Source organism: Excalfactoria chinensis, chromosome 1 (genome assembly GCF_039878825.1).
Source record: "Excalfactoria chinensis isolate bCotChi1 chromosome 1, bCotChi1.hap2, whole genome shotgun sequence".
Lineage (NCBI taxonomy): Eukaryota > Metazoa > Chordata > Aves > Galliformes > Phasianidae > Excalfactoria > Excalfactoria chinensis.
The window spans coordinates 45242597-45264781 of record NC_092825.1 but is presented as its reverse complement, the minus strand read 5'-3'; the positions used below and the strand labels follow the sequence as shown (position 1 = coordinate 45264781).

The 22185-nt window shown below is 46.1% G+C and overlaps 1 protein-coding gene across 1 annotated transcript; it reads right to left on the bottom strand.

Moving 5' to 3' along the window:
* Nucleotides 1–1853: 1853 nt before the first annotated feature.
* LOC140260505 (solute carrier family 23 member 1-like) lies at nucleotides 1854–20735 on the bottom strand. Its single transcript, XM_072352932.1, has 12 exons — nucleotides 20671–20735; nucleotides 17720–17866; nucleotides 16364–16521; nucleotides 12408–12567; nucleotides 11312–11493; nucleotides 9131–9251; nucleotides 8640–8796; nucleotides 8194–8447; nucleotides 5549–5713; nucleotides 4755–4863; nucleotides 4350–4445; nucleotides 1854–2975 (listed from the first exon to the last, which is right to left on the bottom strand). The coding sequence occupies exons 1-12, from the start codon at nucleotides 20722–20724 to the stop codon at nucleotides 2707–2709; spliced, it is 1872 nt and encodes a 623-aa protein (XP_072209033.1). The 5' UTR covers nucleotides 20725–20735; the 3' UTR covers nucleotides 1854–2706.
* Between the last annotated feature and the right edge of the window lie 1450 nt (nucleotides 20736–22185).

Sequence of the window (22185 nt, the reverse complement as noted above, 5' to 3'; positions counted from 1 at the left end):
TCCGGAGCCAGCGTAACTAGGTACAAGTGTATATCCTTCACCAGCTCTCTCCAGCTTGAACAGCAGGACTTGCTGCCTGCACTTTGGCAGTTCACTGCGTGCACCTCTAAGCTGCAAGCAGGATCACCCCACACTGCCTGACTTCAGCACGTTCCAGGGAGTAAACAGGAGCAAAGGGTAACACGGGTGGCAGGCAGCTTGCTGTTCTCAGGCAGTCCAGAACAGCCTCCAGGTGTTCAGTTTTGCACCTAAGGATTCCTTGATCTTTCACTTATCAAGGAGCAAATAAACAGAAGCTGTGTCCTGTGGTGCAAAGTCAAAGCTGTTCCCAAACCTCAAGTGGCCGTATGCAGCCAGCAGGGAGTGGTGGCCCTGCAGCCTCAGCCCTGCCTACTTCATTTTAGAATTTAGAGATGTCCCTCTGAGTCAAAAAAACAAACAGGCATGTAACAAACACACCAAAGGAGAAATTTCAAAGGGCAGTTAATAGCCTGAGCTTGAAACAGGGACAGAAATAGCTTCTGAGAAATGCCTCGAGCCTCAGCAGCGTCAGACACAGCACTGCTGCGTGTGCGGCTTGGACTTCGGGCTGTGCTGCAATGAAGACAGGCCCTACTCATGCTCTGCCCCAGGGTGCTGGCAACCAAGTACAGGGGGAGGGCACAGACATGGCAGCAGGGTGGAAATGCAAGATGTGGTCATGGTATCTCATTCATCAGCTGCCATCCTGTTGCCATTAAACCCTCCCTGCAACTTATGCTGGGGCTGGCCAGCAGCAGCCTGACAGGACACAGAGAGGGGGTGATACAGATTAACAGCTTGTTTTCACACATACGCTATGGCGTAAGTAAATCTGAGAGCAATGTGTAAGACTGGGGGTTTGTCTGCTAGATCTCCTGGGAATACAAGCTACCAGTAAATGAGCTCAGAGGTGTGGACAACACTGGAGAATTAAGGCAGTGTCAGAGCTGGGATGCACAGGATCTCTGTAAAATCCCACCTGGGCAGGAATCAGGCATAGTTAAATATGCAAATCTTTTGTTTGTTTTGTTTTGTTTCAAAGACATTCAACCACAGTCCTGAATGGCGGCCCTCAAACTTGCTACTAACAGCAGATTACCATATTGTTTCCTCTTTTTGCATCCCGACCTGCACAACAGATTGATCTGTTCAGACTTACTCTCAGAGACAAGACACCGATACAAAATCACAGAGCTATAGAATTGTTTAGGTTGGAAAAGATCCGTAAGATCAAGTCCAGCCATCACTTAATACAGCCACACTAAATCATGTCCTTGAGTGCCATATCCACGCATTTCTCAAGTACCCCCAGGGATAGTGACTCCACCTCAACCTTAGGCAAAATATGCCCCTTAACAGTAAAACAAAGCAACATACCAATAAAGCTGGGACCAAAGACCCAGGCTGTAATAGGCATGAGGAATAAAGGGTTTTCATTGAAACCACCCAGGTTTTGCTGAGATGAAAGGGTTAACAAGAAACCATATCACAGCCTTCAGCTGTACAGTGCAGAGTACAGAGAAGATTGGGTCAGACTTTTCTGAGAGGGCAACAGTGTTGAGGCAACAGACACAAGGTGATGCATTGTGAATTCCAGTTAGACATGAGGGAAGTTGTTTGTCACCACGAGAGTGGTCAAACACCAAAGCAAGTTGCCCAAAGCAGCTGTGTCTCTCCAGCTATAGTTCAACTAGGCACTGCCATGTGCCACCTGGTTTGAGGGGAAGGGTTGACCCACATGACTTCCAGAGGTCCCTTCCAACCTGAATTCTCTGTGATTCTTTGAATACAACCTGTCACTCGCTATGGAAATCAACCCAAGAAATATCATTCGGTTGCATATGTTATTTATTTTTCCCAAAATATACCTAAGTATAAATCTCAGTGCAGGAAATGACAGCTTAATGCTACAGCAATATCATCACATGTCGCCAGCAGTCAGCACCGTGCGCAGTCACATTATTAACAGGCTGTTTCTGATGAGAGTAGAAAGCAGCAAGAGTCTGCAGATTGTTTTCCAGAGAAGCAGCTGTCGCTGCACAATCCCCAAACCCAAGCAGGTGGGGACACGCAGAACTTAGCAGTAGCACAGGTGTGTCACACTCCAAGCAGAAGTTTTGTCCTTCATCTGATGAAGATTCATTCATCTCTGTGCAAATCGGTGCCCTGGGGAAGCTGGCTGCCAGACTCCCACCTTATGATTCTTTTCAGTAAAGCTGGTTATTTCTAACAGGTCAATAACCTAAGTAAAGTCTGTAGATCCCTCTGCAGTGTAGGTAAGGAGAGGCAACTTCAGAAGACAATTCATCCCATTAACGTTAGATGCTGCTTTTCCAACACCATTCATTTGACTTCGAAGTGTCATAGGAATGAGATGAGTCATGGCCCAGAGGTGCCCGCTTCTTCCCTTTGGCCAGGAAAAGGCGTAAACCACAAGCTGGTTTACAAGCTGGAGGGGATAAACCTCATCCCAAAGGATGCATACGAGCAGTAGAAGGGCCTTCTCCTGTGGCCCTGAGAGCAGTCAGGACAAGGGAAAGGAAGAGCTCTGCTTCAGCCTAGCAACTGTTCCTCAGGGTCTCCAAGGCTCAGTGCAAGGTTACTGCTCCAGCTCAAATGATGGGGGCTGAAGACACACTTTTCATACCTTTGCTTGAGAGATGAGTTCACCTTCAGGCCTGGAGCTTATATCCTTGTATCAGCACCTATCTCAGAGTCTCTTTCTAAGCTTGCTTTAACACTGCTTTCTTGTCCAGCAGCCTTCAGTTCACCCATTTTCTTGCCACCAGGTAGTTTTCTGGGGCAAGCAGGGAGATACCGAAACCAAGAGACAGCACAGTATTTAGTGCCTATGCCAAATGGAAGATCATAAACCTTGGAAATGAGCTGGAAGTTGTCTGCCTCTCCCTTGTGGCTGTGCTTCCATGCTAGGAGCCCCCGCTCCTCCTGTGATCCTGTGAAAGCAAAAAGGAAATTGTTGTGTTTCAAACACTAAAATGGGTGTTCTGAACATATAACTGCCTTGTGCACTCCACATTCGGCTCTCAAATCCCAGCAGACCCGCTACAACATAGAGATTCCTTGCACTTAAACCCTTCTAGCTTCAAAACTCTACAAAAAACTAGGTACTGTGCTGCTAGACAATACCCATCTTCCTGCAGTAGCTTCCGGTCTTCTCCACTGCTTCCCATGGGAATCAAAGATACTAAGGCAGGTTTTCAGAAGCCATGGGGGATGGAAGAACTATTCAGGAGGCATCGTAAAGTGCTAGAAAAGCAAAGCTGGGTGTTAACTGCTCAGGTATCATGAGGTGAGGGAATAAAGTTTAGCTAGCAATTGCTAAATGTCTGTAATTGTTGCAACAGCCAAGTCCCTCTTGGGAAAGGGAGTGAGCATATAAATTCTGCCTGGAGGAGCTGAAGATCAATGGTACAATAAAATTAATGAGCCAAAAGGATATTGGCTTTTCAAAAAGTCTGAGATAATAAAAGAGTCTGGTTAACAGAGTGCCCTTCCTGCTCTCTTTCTGTAGAACTTCCTCTCCTATTGTTATGCCATCCCTCCCTAGGCTTGCTGAAAATCAGAGGGTCTTTGCTGGCTGCGAGGGGCAGCTACCAGTCCTACATCCTATCTTTGGTCATCAGCCCTTCCTGCTGCTTTCTACTGATGTGGGAGCAGTTCAGCCTCAATTTCAGCAGCTTTCATAAACAGGCACACATTAACATATTGCCTGTCATGAATCATAGAATCATTAAGGGTGTGAAATCCACCCAGTCCAACCACCAGCCCATCCCCACCATGCCCACTAACCACATCTCTCAGTGCCACATCCACAAGGTTCTGGAACACCTCCAGGGATGGTGGCTCCACCACCTCCCTGGGCAGCCTGTGCCACTGCAGCACTGCTATTTCTGAGAAGAAATTCTTCCTAATATCCAACCTGAACCTATAAGCAGGGAAGAAATATTTCTTACCATATCCCCGCTTCTGCAGTTGCCTTTCTCTCTCCTTTCAACCAACATGACCTAGGCTAGCATTTCATGTAAAAGATGTTTTTGACTAAATTAACTTCTCCTCAAACTAGGTTGCTGAAAAACGAGTCTTCTTTTTCTTTTTTTTAATGAACTACTGTTTTGGAACCAGTGACCGTTCCAGTGATATCTCTCCTGTTCCTCACTCCTCTCCAGGAGTTAGGTGACAAGGAGTATCGTGGTTGCTATCACAGCTTCTACCCATAGAACAGTGGTAATGAGGACAAAAAAATACCAAGTGAGAAACCCCAGGGCAGACACAGACTTGTAGCTTAGCTCATTTCAGCAAAATCCTACCTGGAATGGTGTTATCGAGGATAAATCCCAGGAGTCCACCCACAAACATGCCAGTGGTGAGAAGCACCTGGACCACCTGGTCCAGCTGGATGATTCCTAGAGGAAAAACAGAGACACATATTCAACCAGCAACATATTCAGTGCCAGGAGGCTGCAAGATGCACACTTGTTTAGGCAAGACCTGCAAATCCCAAAACAGGGCCTAAGATTTGGCAACGCAAGGGAGGCATTGGAGCAGAAGACAAGAGCAGCACTCCCAGAAAGCAACAGACAACTGTCAGAGCACAGCTTTCATGATTTGGTCTGGAAAAAAACAATGTGTGCTTTAAAAGATTGCTCTGGATCGACTTTTGCTTCAGTTCTATGCAACAGGAAATGCTTTTAAAATGCGCTGTCACTTCTTACCTGTTTCTAGCAGTGTATTATTCTTGTTTGCCCAGTTGGGAACTGCAAGCCCAGCAAACACAGAGAATCCAAATATAAAGATGTTTCTGGAGGAGTTCATATCCGTGTACTGCACAGAGAAATTGTGTACGTTAGTACTGCCAGTTTGGAATGACCAAAATCCATGGGTTCATTAGTGAGTCATGCTTGGATGTACACACAAACCCAATGATAGGTGTTAGAACAAAGTTCTGCTTGAAGTTGAACCAAAATTAGCAGATGCTTTCAAAAATGTATGGCATACACTAGAAACTGTATGTGGCAGATACAATCAGATGGCAAAGCCCTCTGTGATCCCCAGCTGAGACACCAGGAAAAGGTGTGATTCAGCCACTGCCACTGGGGGAACTAGAAATGAAAACTTTTACTGAGACCCTTGCCCAGTTTGAGACCTCTACTCAAAAAGCTCTCCTCTTAAATGCACATTATTATAGGAAATGGAGAAAAATCATCCATAGAAGCAGTTACAGAAACTCCCCCATTGCTGATAACACCTTCCTTCAGATAAACTGTGAGACGGGGATGAGCAGCCCTGGCAATGCTGGGGCATTAATCAGGTGCTTACAAGCCCTGTTCCAACCAGGAACCTCTCTTTGAGATTTGGTCTCTCTGCGTAAGTGCCCACATCTTCACCCAAGAAACTGTCAGTACAAATGTTTGCATTTGCTACAGCCCTGCTTAAGTCTGACTCAGGCTGGTGATAGTCTGGCTTGAAACCAAAGTAAACTTTCCTAGGAATGAAAAGGTGCTGTTACCTGCAAATTGGAAACCCCCACTGCGGTGATAATGCCAAACATCACGAGGAACAGGCCTCCGATGACAGGAGTGGGTATGCTGGCAAACATCGCTCCCACTTTCCCAAAGAGGCCGCTTAGTAGCATGGCACAGGCACCAGCAACGATCACCATGCGACTCCCTACCTGGGGTGGGAGGAAGAGCAGGCAGTGATGCACCAGTGAGTGCAAACCTGCCAGGCAGGGCTTGCAACCAAAGCACTTGGTGGCACATTCAGTTCCAAGCCTCAAAATGGCTTTCAACTAAGTGTCCTGCACCAAGCAGTCCTCTCTTTGTGGACCAAGATGTGGGAGAGCAGAGCTGGCCAGCCTGGCTGCTTCCATACCAAGCTCTTGGATCTGCTGTATCCTTTACACGATCAACATCAGGCTAATAAGAATTGGGGAAGTCTCTTGGCCAGCCCCTACCTGCCATCACACACCCAGCTTCACTCAACCCACCTTTCTCTCATTCTTCCCTAGGAAGAGCCAGGGAGTCGTTCTTAGTCCTGCACTGCAACAAAGACGGGATGAAGCGCCAAGCTTCATTCAGAGCTGCTGGAGTGAGTGAATAGGAAAGAAAAGGAGTATCTAACAAACAGAGGGTCAAAAGAGACATCTGCAGATTACAGAAATTAAGCAGAAAAGCAGCAATATTTGTTAGACTTCCAATTCAAGATACGCTTTGCCACATCAAAACTTGGACAGCTTAAAGAATCACACTAAGATTTACAGCATTCGTGACTTAGGCAGAGAAGTTCTGTAATCCTCTGCAAACAATTTATAATTCAATTAATTATTTTAATCCTTCCACTGAAGTATCTGAAGAACGCCATTATTTTTTTCTTCTGCAAGGGCTTTTTGCAAATGCTTTCAACCAAAATATTGCCAGTAACTTGTAGCATCCCTTTTAAAATGTGACTTAAAATACTTGGAAGGCACATCTTTATGAAATACTACATTTTACTCGATTGTGAAAGAAACGAGTAAGATTTGGTGGGGAAGTTTCAAAATAAAATCATGCATTGCCTTTGGGACAGCGTTACCATCAAAGCAGTAATTTAATGAAAGCCAAAAGATCTATTTGTTCCAAGATTAAAATGGAGCTTCAGATTCTTAATGTGCTAAAAACTGTCCAATGTCAAATTATCCGATATATTGAGTTGGCCTCCAAGGCGAATTAACTAATCTGCTGATACCAAAACTGGGAGCATCTGCTTCTAAAGTTCCATTTAAGATGTTGGATCTCGGCAGTTTCTGACAGCCTCTCCTTTGCCTGTGGATATCAGAAAGACTCAAAAAGTCATTTCAGGTGGTGTTGGTCACCTGTGTTTAAGCAGAGGAAACAAGTCCCTTGTGCTTCCCTTTATTATCAAAAAATATGTTTCCCTTGTAAACAAACACACAAACAAAATGAAATCTGCATTGTGCTCTCAGTACCCCCAACTATCCCAATCAGAGTCTGGTTTAAGAATGACTGAGATAGAAATTCATCACTCAGAGGGCACTGAGGCGCTGGCACAGCTGCCCAGAGAGCTGTGGTTGCCCCATCCTTGGAGGTGCTCAAGGCCAGGCTTAATGGGTTCCTGGGCAGCCTGAGCTGGCAGGTGGCAGCCCTGCCCACAGCAGGGGGGTTAGAACTAGATGATCTTTGAGGTCCTTTCTAACCCAAACCACTCTATGATTCTATGAGACTGTCTTCTGGGCTCTTAAGTCTGAACAAAGTGAGCAGAGGTGGGATCTAAGTGAACTATCCCCTGAATCAGCACCGATGGTATGCTTGTGCAAGGACTTGGAATACATGGGGACAAGACATGTCCTATTAACTGACAGTTATGGGTCTGAGCACTTCCGCACTATGGTCACAGGAGCAAACAACATCATGAGAGAACAGGCTCAGGTATAGGGTCAATATGTACCAACCAGACTGTGATGAAGTATGGGTGACAGGCTAAACTGGACTCCATGCAGTTAGAAACATCCACTTCAGTCAAACACTATGAAAAATGGTTATTTTGAGGTTTATCAAATCCAGCAAAATAACTAATATTACAGTTCAGGAGCTGTGAGTCAACTTCTGCTTTTATTTACAGGCTCACAGCTTATTTTACAACAATTTATAAATAGCTTTCAAGTTGGCTGCTGGATGTACCCATCCCCTAGCAATAAAACTTAGTGAAAATCTACAATCTGATTGTCAAGTTTATCTATCTCTGGAAATTTCTTTCCCTTATAAGAGCAATCAGATACTCAATGAATTCACACAACTTTAAAGAGAGGTAAAAACACATACCGTTTGCCTTCACATTTCATAGTCTCAAAGAAATGGTCTACCTTTCACATGATTGCCATCCTTGGGTTATGAATCTTGTGAAACTTGAAGCCCTATTAAAGATCTTTCCTCTCCTTCCATTTACTTAGGAGAATAGTCAGGTAGGTAGAGAGTTAGGAGATAATTTTTGATAAAGGAAGTGATTACCAAGTGCCTGTGGGCAGCAAGCCCATTTTTGGGTGGCATGTCCTGCTAAAGCAGCCTTCACACCAATGTACGCAACACACTTGTAACCACACTGGGGGGATCCACAGGAGGGCAGGGCACTGCAGCTACCCTGCCATGTGAGACTCACCTTAGTGATGCCCAGGGCCCCCACATTCTCACTGTAGGATGTGGTGCCGTTCCCCGTTCCCCAGGCCCCGGCCAGGAGGCAGCCAATGCCTTCCATACCGATCCCACGGTTGATGGCATGCTTCGGTGGTGGTGGAGCACCAGACAGGCGGGCACAGGCATAGTAATCCCCCATGGACTCCAGCATGGAGGAGATCACCCCGGCAAGGATGCCAAATATCCCAGCCAAACTGACTGTTGGCACTCCCCACTGTCCTGCAAATAAAGAGCTCTGTTCAGGTCAGTGGGGCACATTTACGCCAAGATCTACTGAGAGGGAAGAACAGCAAGGCTGCTTGTGTGTGTTTGCCTGATTTTTGGCACTTCACTTCCCTGCGGTGGCTGTGAGGTGAGCAGGGTACAGCAGCAAGGGATAGGGGAGAGGGTTATTCAGCTGCATCTCAGTACCTGGGTAAGGGAGACGAAACCAGGGAGCTTGAGACAAGACGTCCCCGTGGGCGTCTGTCCGTGCCAGGTGGCCATAAGCAGTGGGATCCGTGGGGAGGACGTCGGTCACCGTCAGCACGTAGCAGAGCAGCCAGCTCAGGGACAGCCCCAGCAGCACCTGCCCATCACATTCAGCAGCAAGATCTCATTATGGCAAAGCCGTATCTCCAGCAATGACACACAGGTCTGGGACAAAGCCTTCCCCTGCCCAACCCTTTGCTTGTGCACACATGAGCATGCATGTGGGATGGAGGGAGAGTGACAGCATGTATCCTGGTGGCCCTCCTTTCTGCCCCACAAACAGGTACCACGGGTCCTTCTCCCCACTGCCCCTTGTAATGTAGCCTGAGCTGGGAAGTGCTAAGCCCACTTGAAGTGAGTGGAAACAGCCCAGATAGCCTGGGCCAGGTCCCTCTGCCATGCCACCCAGGTCACCAGGAGCGCTAACATACCGGGAAGATCTGGAAGACATAGATGGGGGAGAAGTGGCACTTCTTGCCTCTCTGATATGATGGCAGTGGCACAGGGACATCCTTCAGGTACTGAGAGAACAGAACTATGAAAAAAATAGTCCTGGGAGGAGGGAAAAACAGACCATAAGACAAAGTGTGTGCACAGATGCCCACCTGTCCCCATGTGAACTGGAGGCTTGGCTACCTGATTTCCACGACTCCAGATGACCCCAAAAAACAGGTTCTTGGCACCAAAAGTAGCAGTGCCCATGTTTGCCTCAAGTCCCCAGGGCTTGCTTCGATGGCCACGAGGTGAAGCTCCTCTCCACTCCTTGTGTGGGATTGCATCTCTCACCAACAGCAGCACAGGGGTGCACAGATACACCATGATATCCAGCCAGAGGTTATCAGTCACCATTCAGAGCACTGAATGGCTGGATGCAGAATGTCTGAGGAGGAACCAGCTTCCATTCTTGGTTTCTAAAGCTACAGACCAACTGCGTCAGTGCACATTTTGTGCATTTGCATTAACAAAGGAGCTCAGCGGCCTGATGAATCACTACAGAACACTCGTCTATCTTGGGTAGGTGTCACTGCTTATTAGTCAGGTTGCCTGGCACATTCCATTAATAGATGCTATTTTCAGCTGCTTATAATTCTGCCTAACTTTTTTCCATTTAGAATGAAAATTTCCATGGAAAACATCTGCCCCGGGTCAAATATTTCTGGAGAAATATATCCTAAACCTATTTCAAAGAGTGATGTTCAAGAAATAGACATAGTTGAGAAGGTCATTTTGCCTTGAGCAGTAGTAAGGCCTGCCTATGTGAGATTTAGAAGAATTTGTTAAGGAGAGGCATATTGCTCCTTCTCACAAAACTCTGTTTGAGTATGGTAAGTCTGTGGCAATGACCATTTATCTCAGCAAAAACATCTCTGAGCTTAGCACGTGCAGGCCATAAAGATTTTGAGCTTTTTTTCTTTCTTCTGGAACACTGTTGAGTGATGAACTGTGGTATGTACCGTCACCAAGGAGCAAGTGAGCACACATCAAACCAGTCACTCAAGGTAACATTAGGTATCACCCATTATGGAGGTTCTGGGATGTGGTAGGGCTGGACAGTAGGGCTGAGAGCACAGGGCCCATGTCTTCTACCTTCTCCATCACTTGTCTCAGGGCCCATGTCCTCTACTTTCTCCATCACTTGTCTCTGCCAGGGACTGGGATTAGCACAGGTAGAAGTTCAGGCAGAAAAGAGGAGAACAAAAAGGGTGGCCAGGGTTGTGTGCAGGGGTTGGGCACAGGCAAGAAAACCCTGGTAATAGAGCAGCACTGCTGGGCAAAGCGGTCAGGAGAGAAACAGAGGTTACGAGTTAGGGACTGGAGAAGGGAAGTGGAAAAATGAGACAGTCCTGATGAGTTTAGATTGGCTAAGCAAAAGGGTGCAGATCATTACAGCTAGAGAACAGGACAAGCCACAGATGTAGTGGAAGAAACAATGGTGAAAGGGAACTTGAGGAGCAGGGAGACAGGCAGGGTTTGGGATCTTATGGGGATGCTTGTGGATGATTTAAATTCTGAAATTAAATTTAGATTCAGGTTTAGACTAGATATCAGGAAGAAATTATTTGCTGTGAGAGTGGTGAGACATTGGAGCAGGTTGCCCAGCAAGGCTGTGATACACAAAGGCACACATATAAATTTCCCTGTAAGAATGCTCGCAGTGCTGCAAAGGCACATGCACACAATGCAGACATTTCCAGAGCTCCCCCAGGGCCTCTGGGGAGAAAACAATTCCTCCTCATGGCTTGAAAACAAGAGGTGAAGCAGCAACCATTCTAACTTGAGGAATACAGAACTCTTGAGTGCTTAACTTATTTTAGAAATGTCTTTTTAACTTAAATAATGGATGTGTAGGATAGTGTGCATAAGCAACTATAACAGAAATTGCCCTCAGCAATGGCACATAGGAAAGCCTTGTTTCTCAACCGAGCAAAGAACTGTGAGTTTTCACAAAATTGGTATTTTAAAGTTTCATTTTTGTTTTTTGCTTTGTTGCTGGTGTAGCTGAGGGCTAAAAGCTTCTCAGAAGGTAACTGTGTCTTGCTGGTGTCTTGCACAAGCCTTCTGCATGTTAGAACTCCACAAATAAATCTTGTGCTCCGGGAAGTGATACTTACATGAATGCTATGCCCCAGTGCTGTCCAGCTTTATCCCCAGCTGAGTCAAAGAGAGGCAGAGCAACCAAGGTGATGGTGGGGGCAATTGTCAAGGGGCCAATGAATCTCATCAGAAATCCAATAAGTCCAGAAAATCCAACAAAGATTTGAAAGCAAGAAGCTACAATGATAGCTCCTTGCACCTGGAAAAATGAAGGAAGAGAGCAGACAGTGAATGAAATTCCAGCTGGTAAGTTTTTCCTTAAGCTTTTTCTTAAGAAGTCAGTACCAAACCAGTGTGAGAGCCAGGCACGCCTCCTAAGATGGACAGATATGGAGGTCTGCCACTGACCACAGCAGGGCTCTGCTGAGTATTATATGTGGGGAAGGACCAACAAAGTACCAGCACACCAACTCCCACTTTGGCTGAGGGATTTAGTCCTTACCAGGGCTTGCTTCATTTCCTTCTGCCTGCCATCTGTGCCACCCAGGCACACATCAGCTTCCCTGCACCCTCTCTTTCTTCTCCCCCAAAATGCAAGCAAAAAGCTCTTGCTCTGAAAATGGGAACAGAGCCATGGCCTCCACTCACCTCCCAGCTGGGAAGCGCTTGGGGTGTTTCAGCACACCGGTAGGACAGGATGTCATGACAGCCTGTTTTTTTCTGAGTATCAGTTTACCTCTGGGGACACAGTCATCACTCTGAACTTTTCCGTGTCTGACAATCACTGTTTAAGTAGGTAGTGACTGTGTCCTGAAATGCCATTAGTTGCTCTCATCACTTCCAGACAGTAGACTCTGGGGCGAAGCTGCTTTCTTTGCAGATTTGGTGATAAACTTGCAGTAGTGAGCGTCTTCCCTCATTCTGACTCCAAAGGGATGAGGAACACAGGGCTATGGATAACAGGTGTGTTTCAACCAGTGGAGTCTTTGCAGGGACCATAATCACGCAAGGACTCTTCGTCTCCTGTTCAATACCAGTGCAGCACCAGAGCCTAGGTGCCTAGGAAGCTGTAAGAGGGCAGGGGCTAAGGGCCACTGGAGATGGAAGGTGAGGTTCTTTCCTGAAAGCAAACAGCCCTGACACAGAACGGGTGCCACTAAACATGTGATGTACCTCTCGCATCCGCGTCTGCCAGACTTCGATGAACACAGGTGAAGAAGCATTCACCAGTGTGGCGTTCTCTGTCCAGGCAGGGCACTTCCACTTGGGAAGAGACAGCATGGCCAGGGTTGGGGTCAGGAATGCAAAAGTTCCTCCTTGTATAATAGGAAGCCTAGAAAAAGAACAGAGGGAAAAGCAGACAAGTAAGAGTGCTGGAATCACAGCTCCATTTAGGTGAAAGGAAAGCAAAATAAATTAATAACAAAAACAACAACAAAAAAAAACAAACCCCAAAAAACACAGCCTGCTCATGGTCTCTGGCAGTGTCTTTTGATCCGTTTTGGCAGGTCTCCATCACTGACGGTGCTTGGGAATTGTTGCCAGCTGTACTCAAGGAGCAGTGACCATGACAGAGAGAGGGACACTGGTTCTGGAGTCAGACTGCTACTCTGCTTTAGGAAGTACATGTCCTTCCAAGGTGTGACTAGGTCACAGAGCTGCCTATGGGAAAAAAGCAGCCAAAAGAAAAAGCTGGAGGAGGAGAGAAGAGAAAGGAAGAAAGATGATGAGACTGAAGAAAAGCTTAGCACTGACCTGTGCCCAAATCTCACCAATACCCAGTTATTTCCTCTGTCCCCTTGATCTGCCTCACTTTGCTTCACAGCCTGCTTATAAACATAAGCGCACACTGGCTATTCTCCATGCCATAACCATCATCAGACTAGGGGCACTGGAAATTGTGATTTGTATCTTAGGAGACTGGTTTTTTAAAAAGCTAATTCCTCTGCTCTTTTCCCACTGACACCAGAAAGGAGACCTACATGGGCACAGCAGCAAGCTCTGAAAAAGCCAAGAGAAACCTCCAAAGTGCCTTGGCTTTATTTGCTCAGAAAGCCTCCCTGGGAGCAGCTCCCAGAGCAACCTCTTCTTGAGCCAAAAAACCCCAGTGGCACCTGCTCAGACAAGCAGCAGGGCAGTGATCCATGTGAATGCTTCTGCAATCTCCCTGAAGCTGAAGCATTTCCACCATTCATCAGAAAGCGCAGGAAAATGAAAGATGGCATAGCTGTAGCAGCACCATATCTCTGTCACTTACAACGAGTATTTATATCACTGCAATTACTCACGCCATGTACAACCAAAGCAATGTTAGAACTAGCCAGAAAGTTATATTTAAACATCAGTCATCCGTGGAGTCACTTATTTATTATGTTCATCCAAACATGTTGCAGCCTTCAAAGGATTTTGCTGGGCAAGAGAAAAGGGAAGGGAAGGGAAGGGAAGGGAAGGGAAGGGAAGGGAAGGGAAGGGAAGGGAAGGGAAGGGAAGGGAAGGGAAGGGAAGGGAAGGGAAGGGAAGGGAAGGGAAGGGAAGGGAAGGGAAGGGAAGGGAAGGGAAGGGAAGGGAAGGGAAGGGAAGGGAAGGGAAGGGAAGGGAAGGGAAGGGAAGGGAAGGGAAGGGAAGAAGAAACACAGAAGACCTAGTGCCACCACTGTTGAATTAACGACAGCTTTATAGCTCCTGGTGTGCTGGCCCTGAAGCTGTTTCCCAGCTGGTGCTGGTGGGCTAACATCAAGCTAGAGTGCTGAGGTGATGTATGTGGGGTATGTGGGTTGTTTTTTTTCCAGCAGGGTTTGCAAGATTGCCGGGTTAGAGAAGGAGATGTTATGCTCTGATCATCATCATCACTGCATGATGCCTAAGCATCTGCTAAGGGTCACCACAACAACAAGTTGTATGTCCTCAGGAGCTTCTTGGTTAGTCTCTAATGACCATCTGGGACCCATCGCTGCTTTTTCATGCTCTGTCATGTAACTGAGCTGTGGGTTACAGTGGGTTGGGGTTTTCCACCATCTACTGCTTCTGGAGGGCTGCTCCCAGATTGTACTCACTCTTGGGAGGAACCTCCCCATTTCCACTGCCAGTTCCCATCTCTTTGTTCATGTGCCAGCACTGTATTTTAGCTGAAGTGTTTTTTCCCTGCCTGATCCCATCTCTGCTCTCTCAGACTAATTGCAGGCTGCAGCCAGACCCACTCAGCCACCACTTGGCCAAGCTAAAACAACCGATCTCACTTATATTACCTCCACAAGATGAGCTGCCTCCCATCACCATGCCACATTAACATATTAACATATTGTCTCTGTCCCTCCTCTCACCTCTTCTCCTCTGAATCAGTCTTCCTTACAAACGGACATCCTGAACTGTGCAGAGCACTTAGCTGAGAGCTCCCCAGGGCACTGGACAGAAGCACTGATGTTTTCCAGGAAAAAACATCCCCTCAACCTCGTATTTGTTTTTCCCACAGTCTTGCTGGTGACTCACAATTATCAGCTACTACAGGCTTTGAGAAAGAAGTAAAATGAGAAAAATAAGTCTGTTTCTAACTGTTTCCCCAGGCTAGGTTTGCTTGCTCCCACTTCCTTCAGCTCTGCTCCAGGCTGAGTCCACCTTTCTGACAGGGAACTGGGGCCAGCAATAAGGCAATTTCCTCCTTAGCACAGAAAAAGCTGTTTAAACTTATCCTATAGGATCAGCTCCTCACTGCTTAATTTGATCTGTTGTTCCTCATTCAGCTACTGAGCCACAAGAGATATTAATGAGACATTAATGGCTCATTCCCTGCCACACTTTTATCACAGCTCTTGGACATTCACCAAGTCATTTGGGGGGCAGCCTGGGGGGACCCAGGAGATTTGAATCACCCAAACAGCCCACACCATAGCTGTGTGCCCTAGCCTGAATTTAACTGAACTCAGAAGAAACAAGTTGCCTCTCTCTGGTGGCCACCGTGGCCTGGCATGCATTCCTTTATTAATCCTGAAGCAATGGAGTTACCTCCAGGGAGGGGCTGTCTACCCCCATTCTTTATGACAGACAGTGATGGAAGAGTTACCCTAAGGAAATGTCCAGGAGGTGTAAAAAGCATTGTGATTTGCCAGTAGAAGAGTTTTAACCAGGTTATTCAGATTTGAAAGCCAATCAATGTGTGATTTTTGCTTTTGAAGCAAGAAACACTAGTTCTTATCAATGCTTACGGCCATCTTATCAATGCTTATAAATATCTACTGGGCAGGAGTCAAGTGGATGGTGCCCGGTGCTTTTTAGAGGTGTGCAGCAACAGAACAAGGAGCAATGGGCACAAACTGGAACACAGGAAGTTCCATACAAACATAAAGTCTTTACTTTGAGAGTGACAGAGCAGTAGAACAGGTTGCCCAGATAGGCTGTGGAATCTCCTTCTCTGGATATACTCAAGACCCCCCGGATGCCTGCCTGTGTGATCTATTTTAGGGAATCTGCTTTAGCAGGGCAGGTTGGACTGGATGAGCTCCAGATGTCCATTCCAACCCCTGCAATTCTGAGTTCTGTGTGATTCTGTTCCTGCCATAATGGGGGGGGGAAAATATGAAAAGAGAGAGGCAGTCCAGAGTTATGACAAAGGGGATGGAAGAAATTTTGCAAGGCCAGCAAGGACCCAGGCTCTTCTGGGCACTGTGGATATGTCTCTTACAAAGCATTTAACTTTCTCCTGAGTCTCTAAAGGTGGTAGATGAGCTGCAATTTCTCCCAGTTACCCCCTGCCCTAAAGTTTCTGAAGGGCTCCGTGCACCCATGTCCAGGGTCAGATTGAAAGGGACCTGCCACAGCCACAGGGTCTCTGGTAAGGAGCAGGCAGATACTGTATACTGCATCTTTTTAAATGCTTTACATTTTGCATGACAGATTCCTTACGAACCCAACACAAAATGCATCCAGTACCAGGAAATGCAAAAGCCAAACAGTGAGACAACTCTGCAAACCTGTCATGTACAGTGACTGCAGTGTGCTTTGCCACGTGTCCTAATTGCCTAAGGGTAACAAATGACCCTCAATACTAGATAAACTTTAAAGCAAGCTGGCTGCTGAGCACATAGAAATTGCATCTATAAATTTTCTTGCACGTGCATTTCTTGCAGTTGACCTACCTGACTCCAAAGAGGACTTGAAGCAGGGTGCAAATTCCTGAGACAAAGAAGATGGTGCTTATCAGGTGGCTCTGGGTGAGGAGGTCATGCTGAAGACAAAGCTCTTTGGAGAGGATCAGCGGGATGGCTATCAGACCTCCCATGGCTGTCAGGAAATGCTAGGAGCCACAGAGAAAGACAGGGTGAAGAAGGATACAGAGCTAGCGATACAACATTACTGCATTACTGAGGGAAACCTACAAGCAACTTGCATATTTGCATTTGAATCATGCCAGTACTACTCATTCTGGTTTTTTATATATTAAACGTTTTGTTAGGGGATGCACTTACAAGATCTGCAGTGCACCCCCACAAACTTCTCCCATCTTCCGTGCCCAAAGACCTTTTCTAGTGCTCTGGACTCCCCAGTCCATTTCACTGGCATCTCAGTGAATAACATAAAATATTTGTAAGTTGGAGTTATCCATTCTTTGCTGTCAGCAACTTTTCTCCCACAGTGCAGGTATGAATAGCCATATAAATGGATGCCAAAGAATGGAAAGATCAAGCATTGCATTTTTCAAAAGAGTCACAGGAATATTTTAATGAAGACCTTTGGTTAATTACTAAATATGAAGATAATTTGGTGAGCAATTGATGAGGCGAGGTTGTTTCAGCTGGTCTAACTTCCTAATTCTCTCTTGTAGTAGAGGACTGCAGTGGTGGAATTGGTGGCACTTGGAAACTCAGCCTGCTTGTTTAAGGGTATGCTGTATTAAAATTACAATGTAGATGTGTTCACAAAACCTCGTTTTTATACATTCTAAATTTAAGGTGACCATTTAAGGAAACGAAGTACAAGGTGTCCACTAAGCTCCAAGAACAGTCTGTTGCTTCCTTAGTCATTCTAAGGGCTCTGTTCCCTGAGGCACTGTACCCATTAACTTTGGGCTGTATTGGGTTATTTAACACGCGTGGGCATAAACATTAGCCAAAGCAGTATGGACCCTTCTCCTGCTGCCTCTGCTTAGCCATTATTGCAGCAGAAAGGCAGGAGTTTAGAAGCCTACAGACATTTTGCTGATTTCAGCAGAGGTATCTGAGCTGTTCTTATTAACTGTTTGGCTCCAGCCCTAGACCGCAGAGGTCTTATTATTTGCACATCAAGGGGGAGAGTGTAGCTGCAGGCAGGAGGATAACAATCAGTGCTCAGGCAGTGGTGGAAAGGCCCTAAGGACACTAAGATTCAGCCCTACAGCTCCAGGTGCATCAGGAGAACCTAAAGCACTCCCAAATACAGATTTTGTCCCTATTAACTGGCTAAACACCTGATAAAATTCCATCCATCCCCACACATTGCCTGCAATCCTCGCATACCTGAATACCCAGCAAGATGCACAGGTACCAGGGTGGCATGTCCGTGACAGTGTAGGCCATCTTGTTGCTCCGTGCCTTGCCTTTGCCTTCCTCTGGGCCCTGGGCAGCTCGATCCAGTGAGGCACAGTGGTGGCTTCCATCTTCACTCTGAACAATGAGAAAAAAAACATCCATTAGCCACATCTAAGCCCTGCAGCTGCCTGTCTGGAGGCAGTGCTCCATGTCTTGCGGGAGAACTTCAAATGTAACTTCCAACAAAGTGAGCAATGCTTTAATAAGTCATTTATATGCTTATTTGCACGTGTGTCTAGTCAGAGAAACTTTGGAGGGTGTTTCTGCCTCAAAGAGACATTCTGATAAAGTATGCTAGCATCATTAATGTCTCATTAAGGATGGAAAAAGTGTCAGCTGAATCAAGGAGGAGTGTGCAACAGGTTAATGCTTGAATGCTGCACTGGTCCCTGTTCTCTGTGTCACCCAAAGAGCTCCTTTGACAAAACACCCTAAGACAATTTGACTAGAAGTCTTTCTGCATTTTGCTTCCTTCTCTTAAATCTTCTTGACGTCCTCACACACCCTTACAAGTGTTTCACCTCAACAACCACACCTGCACTGGGTTTCACACAGGACACCTCTCTAAAACAGAGGAACTGAGGGAAATCAAAGAGCATGAGATCCTGGTGAACCATTTCAAAGCAGTCATCTGGCAAAAGGAGAGTGAGATGAGGCCTCATCTCCAGCACGGGGACCCCAAGCACACACATACTGCAGAGAAATTTGCTGTCAAGAGATGCTCAACCAGTTTATCAGCACCAAACTTCCTTTAATCTTCCAAGTCCTGCTGGAACAGAAAGATGCTGAAAGACCCAAAGCGAGGTGTGTGCTGTAACACTCGTGGCTTACCTACACTGGAGCTAATGCTGCAGTCAAGGAGCAAGGATGTAAAATCAATGCTACATTCAGTTGTAAATTTTCAGGTATGGCTAATTAGTCCCAAAGAACTGCATACTTTCTTGATATCTCCAGCCTTGTGGCTGAGTCCCATTTGTGATGACACTGTCAAAATGTGTTGATACCTTCCAAAACACCGTGTATTTACCCAGCCCAGGCAGGTTGGGAGCATCCCAGCTCCTTCAAAACAGAGTTAATTCTAAGTGAGCTCAGGCATGAACTTTGTGAGCAAAAGGCATTCCTGAATACCTCCCCATGGAGGCATTTTCATTTCAGAACAGGGGAACATGATTTGTGGATTAACAAATAAGCAGCAAGATATTTAAGACTGCTCATGCAGGGAGTTATTTGGGGACAGCTACTCCTGAATAACACCATGGATAAAGGAAGCCTAAGCTAGGCAGACAGCAGTAAGCTCCTTTTCTTTCACCGCAACTTTTCCTGTGTTAGCCAGGGGATGTATTCAGTCACAGCCCCGCATGACCATCACATGAGTGCCTGACCCTCCCCAGGAGCTGAAGGGGAGTGAGCATGGTTTAGCAAGAGAAGGACGAAGCTGAGAGAACAGGATGAGGCAGGTCAAAAGAGAAATTCTGACTGAGTAAGAGATGATGGACACAAAATGAAACACAGAAGGTTCCACCTGAACATCAGGAAACATTTCTTTACTGTGTTGATGACCAAGCAGTAGTACAGGTTGCACAAAGAGGTTGTGGAGTCTCCTCCTTGGAGATCCTCAAAAGCCATCTGGACATGATCCTGGGCAGCCTGCTCTGGGTGTCCCTGCAGGAGCAGGGATTGAAGCAGCTGACCTAGAGGTTCCTTCCCATGTCAACCATCCTGTGATGCTGAGGTGCTGGAAGGAGGACAAAGCAGGAGCAGGCTGGAACAGGGTTAGGCCCTCACAGGAGCTGCCAGAGCTGCTTCCAGTGGTTCTCAGCCCAGCTGCATTCATGAGCTCAGGGGCACAGGATGCCCTCTCTGTGCTGTATCTTAAATTAAGTGCATCAGGAGGGCAGTCAGAAAGTGAACTGTTCGGACAGGTAGAAGAAAATGGTGATCCAAACTGTAGGAAGTTACAATTAATTGGACTTCTCAGCAGCAGAACAGGTAAGAGCTGAGACTGTTAAAAACAGTGAAAGAAAGATTCTTCATTGTACTGAGTACCTCGCAGAGGCTCTGCCCGCAGCTGGCACACATAACACTCCACCTCCACTGTTGCCAGTTCTGAGAAATGGGGGGCTTAGGCACCAGGAGATTAAATGACTCCTCCATGGTCCCCTATCTTTGGATATATGTCTTTGCCAGCATATTAGGATCCCATCTTTCTACTCCCACTGTTGGAACATAAACAGCTTTTCTCATTTCTAATGGAGGTGAGCTCTGCATGAGATAGGAATGGGGCTGTTGTGCCCCAAGTCCTTTCCCTGTGGCACTGTTACAGCTCCCAGTATCCCCAGTGCACTGCACTGCTAAATTCATACATTGTTTACAGATTTTACTACCCTGCTATACCTCTGCAGAGTACTCTCATCCACTGACCCCCTTTTTCACTCATCTCTTTCCTACTTTACCTCAATAGAAATAGATCCAGAAGAAGACAAAGAAACACATTCTTCAGTGGGCTAAATTTCTCTTGTAGTTTTACTAATACATAAACCCTTCTAAACACGGACACCAGCATGAGGATCTACCAAATCGTTACCTTTCCAACGCAGATACACTTGCACTGCCATTCACCTACTCCATCATTTTAGAGGTAATGAAAAGAAAAGAAGTGAAAAGGGCACCAGAGAGCAAAAAACTGCACTGGATCTGCAGCAGCAGCGGACTTTAGCGAGGCAATCATTCCTCAGATTCCTGTCGATAAAAAAGCTGAGGCAGATCACAGACAAGCCTCTGCATGGGCAGCCCGATCCCCCAGCTTTCCCTTTCTCCTCAGTCTGCAGGGCTCACACCGATTTAAGCAAGAATTACCTTTTGGGGAAGAGCAGACTCACCATGAAGCTGGGGTTATCTAGCCCGTTGAGCTCTTTGTCTGTGGAGGGAGTCATGCCTTCCAGCTTTCTTCACCCACTGCCTTGAAAAAGAAAGATGATGAAGAAGAAAGCCTCCCAAACTGCCACTTATCCTAGTCAATACAGCCCCAAGGAAACTGGATAAGCAAATGCAGAAGCTGGACGTCAGGAGTCAGCCAACAGTCCGTGCTAGGTGAGCAATATCACCAAAGTGTTTCCTACCCCTTGGCTTATATAAGTGACTCCTTTTCTCCAGCTGATTAGGGGACCGGCATTAAAACAAACTGCAAAGCAATCTTTCTCAGGCAGAGTGAAGCAGTAACAGATGACGCAAGAATTTCCTCAGTAGGTAAGGATGCAAGGGGGGTATCAGAGAGGCAAGGTATTTCCCTGCTCTTCTCGTCCAGCCTTGAAACTTGCTTCCTTATTGATCCACAGCAACTTTCATTTTCTGTGTGGGCTGGACTTGTTTGAAGAACTTTGTGCTCATCTTTAGAAAACACAGTCTATAGGTGGATTCACATACCCTGCATGTAAATTGCTGTGTATTTTGGCTAAGGTACAACCTCAGTCATCTCCTGTTATAATCCTATTACAGCATGAAAAGAATGAGGCTTTTACCAGGAAACTCTTTAAGACAGACACCAACAAACAAACAAGTCATCAAAAGATGATGCCAGGGTGGTATAAGGAAATCAGATTTAAAAACAAAACAAAACAAAACAAAACTACCTTGAGTCATCTGATTTTCTCCATTCAACTAAGGAGTCCAGCTGAATGGAGATAATCAGGCATATTTAAGCCCAGTTGTCCTTATCTTAACTAACAGCAAACAGTGCTAATGCTCCGTCAAGCCACTCTAGCCACCTCTCCCCACTTCTCCTCAGATTTAAGCATATTTAATTTAATGGCTCCCCAAGGCAATGAACTTCCCAGACCAGCTGCAGAAAGGTCCCGTGAACGTGCTATTGGATGCACAGTGATAGTTCAGAACTCCTGGATTCCAGGCAGGAAGCAGCATAACAAAAAATTAGTTCTGTTCTCTGTTTCTTATGTACAGCATTGGTATTCTCAGGCATCTTGAGATGAACACTGCATTACAGAGGGAAGACATAACCTTGCCTAAACATCATCAATGAAGTTATGAGCTGCTAGGTAATTAAATCTTAAGGTATCAAAATCCTCAGGCATTCAAGACTGATACAGTATTCCTCTGGGTTTATCTTGCCTTCCCAGTAGACATTCATGATATCATGAATCAGGAAAGACTTTCATCCCTCAATTTCAGCCCAGTATCTGTTCAATGACTCCTCAGCCCTGCCATAACATTCTTTTCAAATGAGACTTAAGTGTTCAATAATCAATTCATCTCCTTGGTGTTATAAACTGGTGTAACAGCAGAGCAGATACACTATAATTCCTGCGTCATCTAGGCTAGAACATGAAACTGCCCACAGAAGGAGTATTAAGTAAACAGAGTACAACGAAAACAACAAC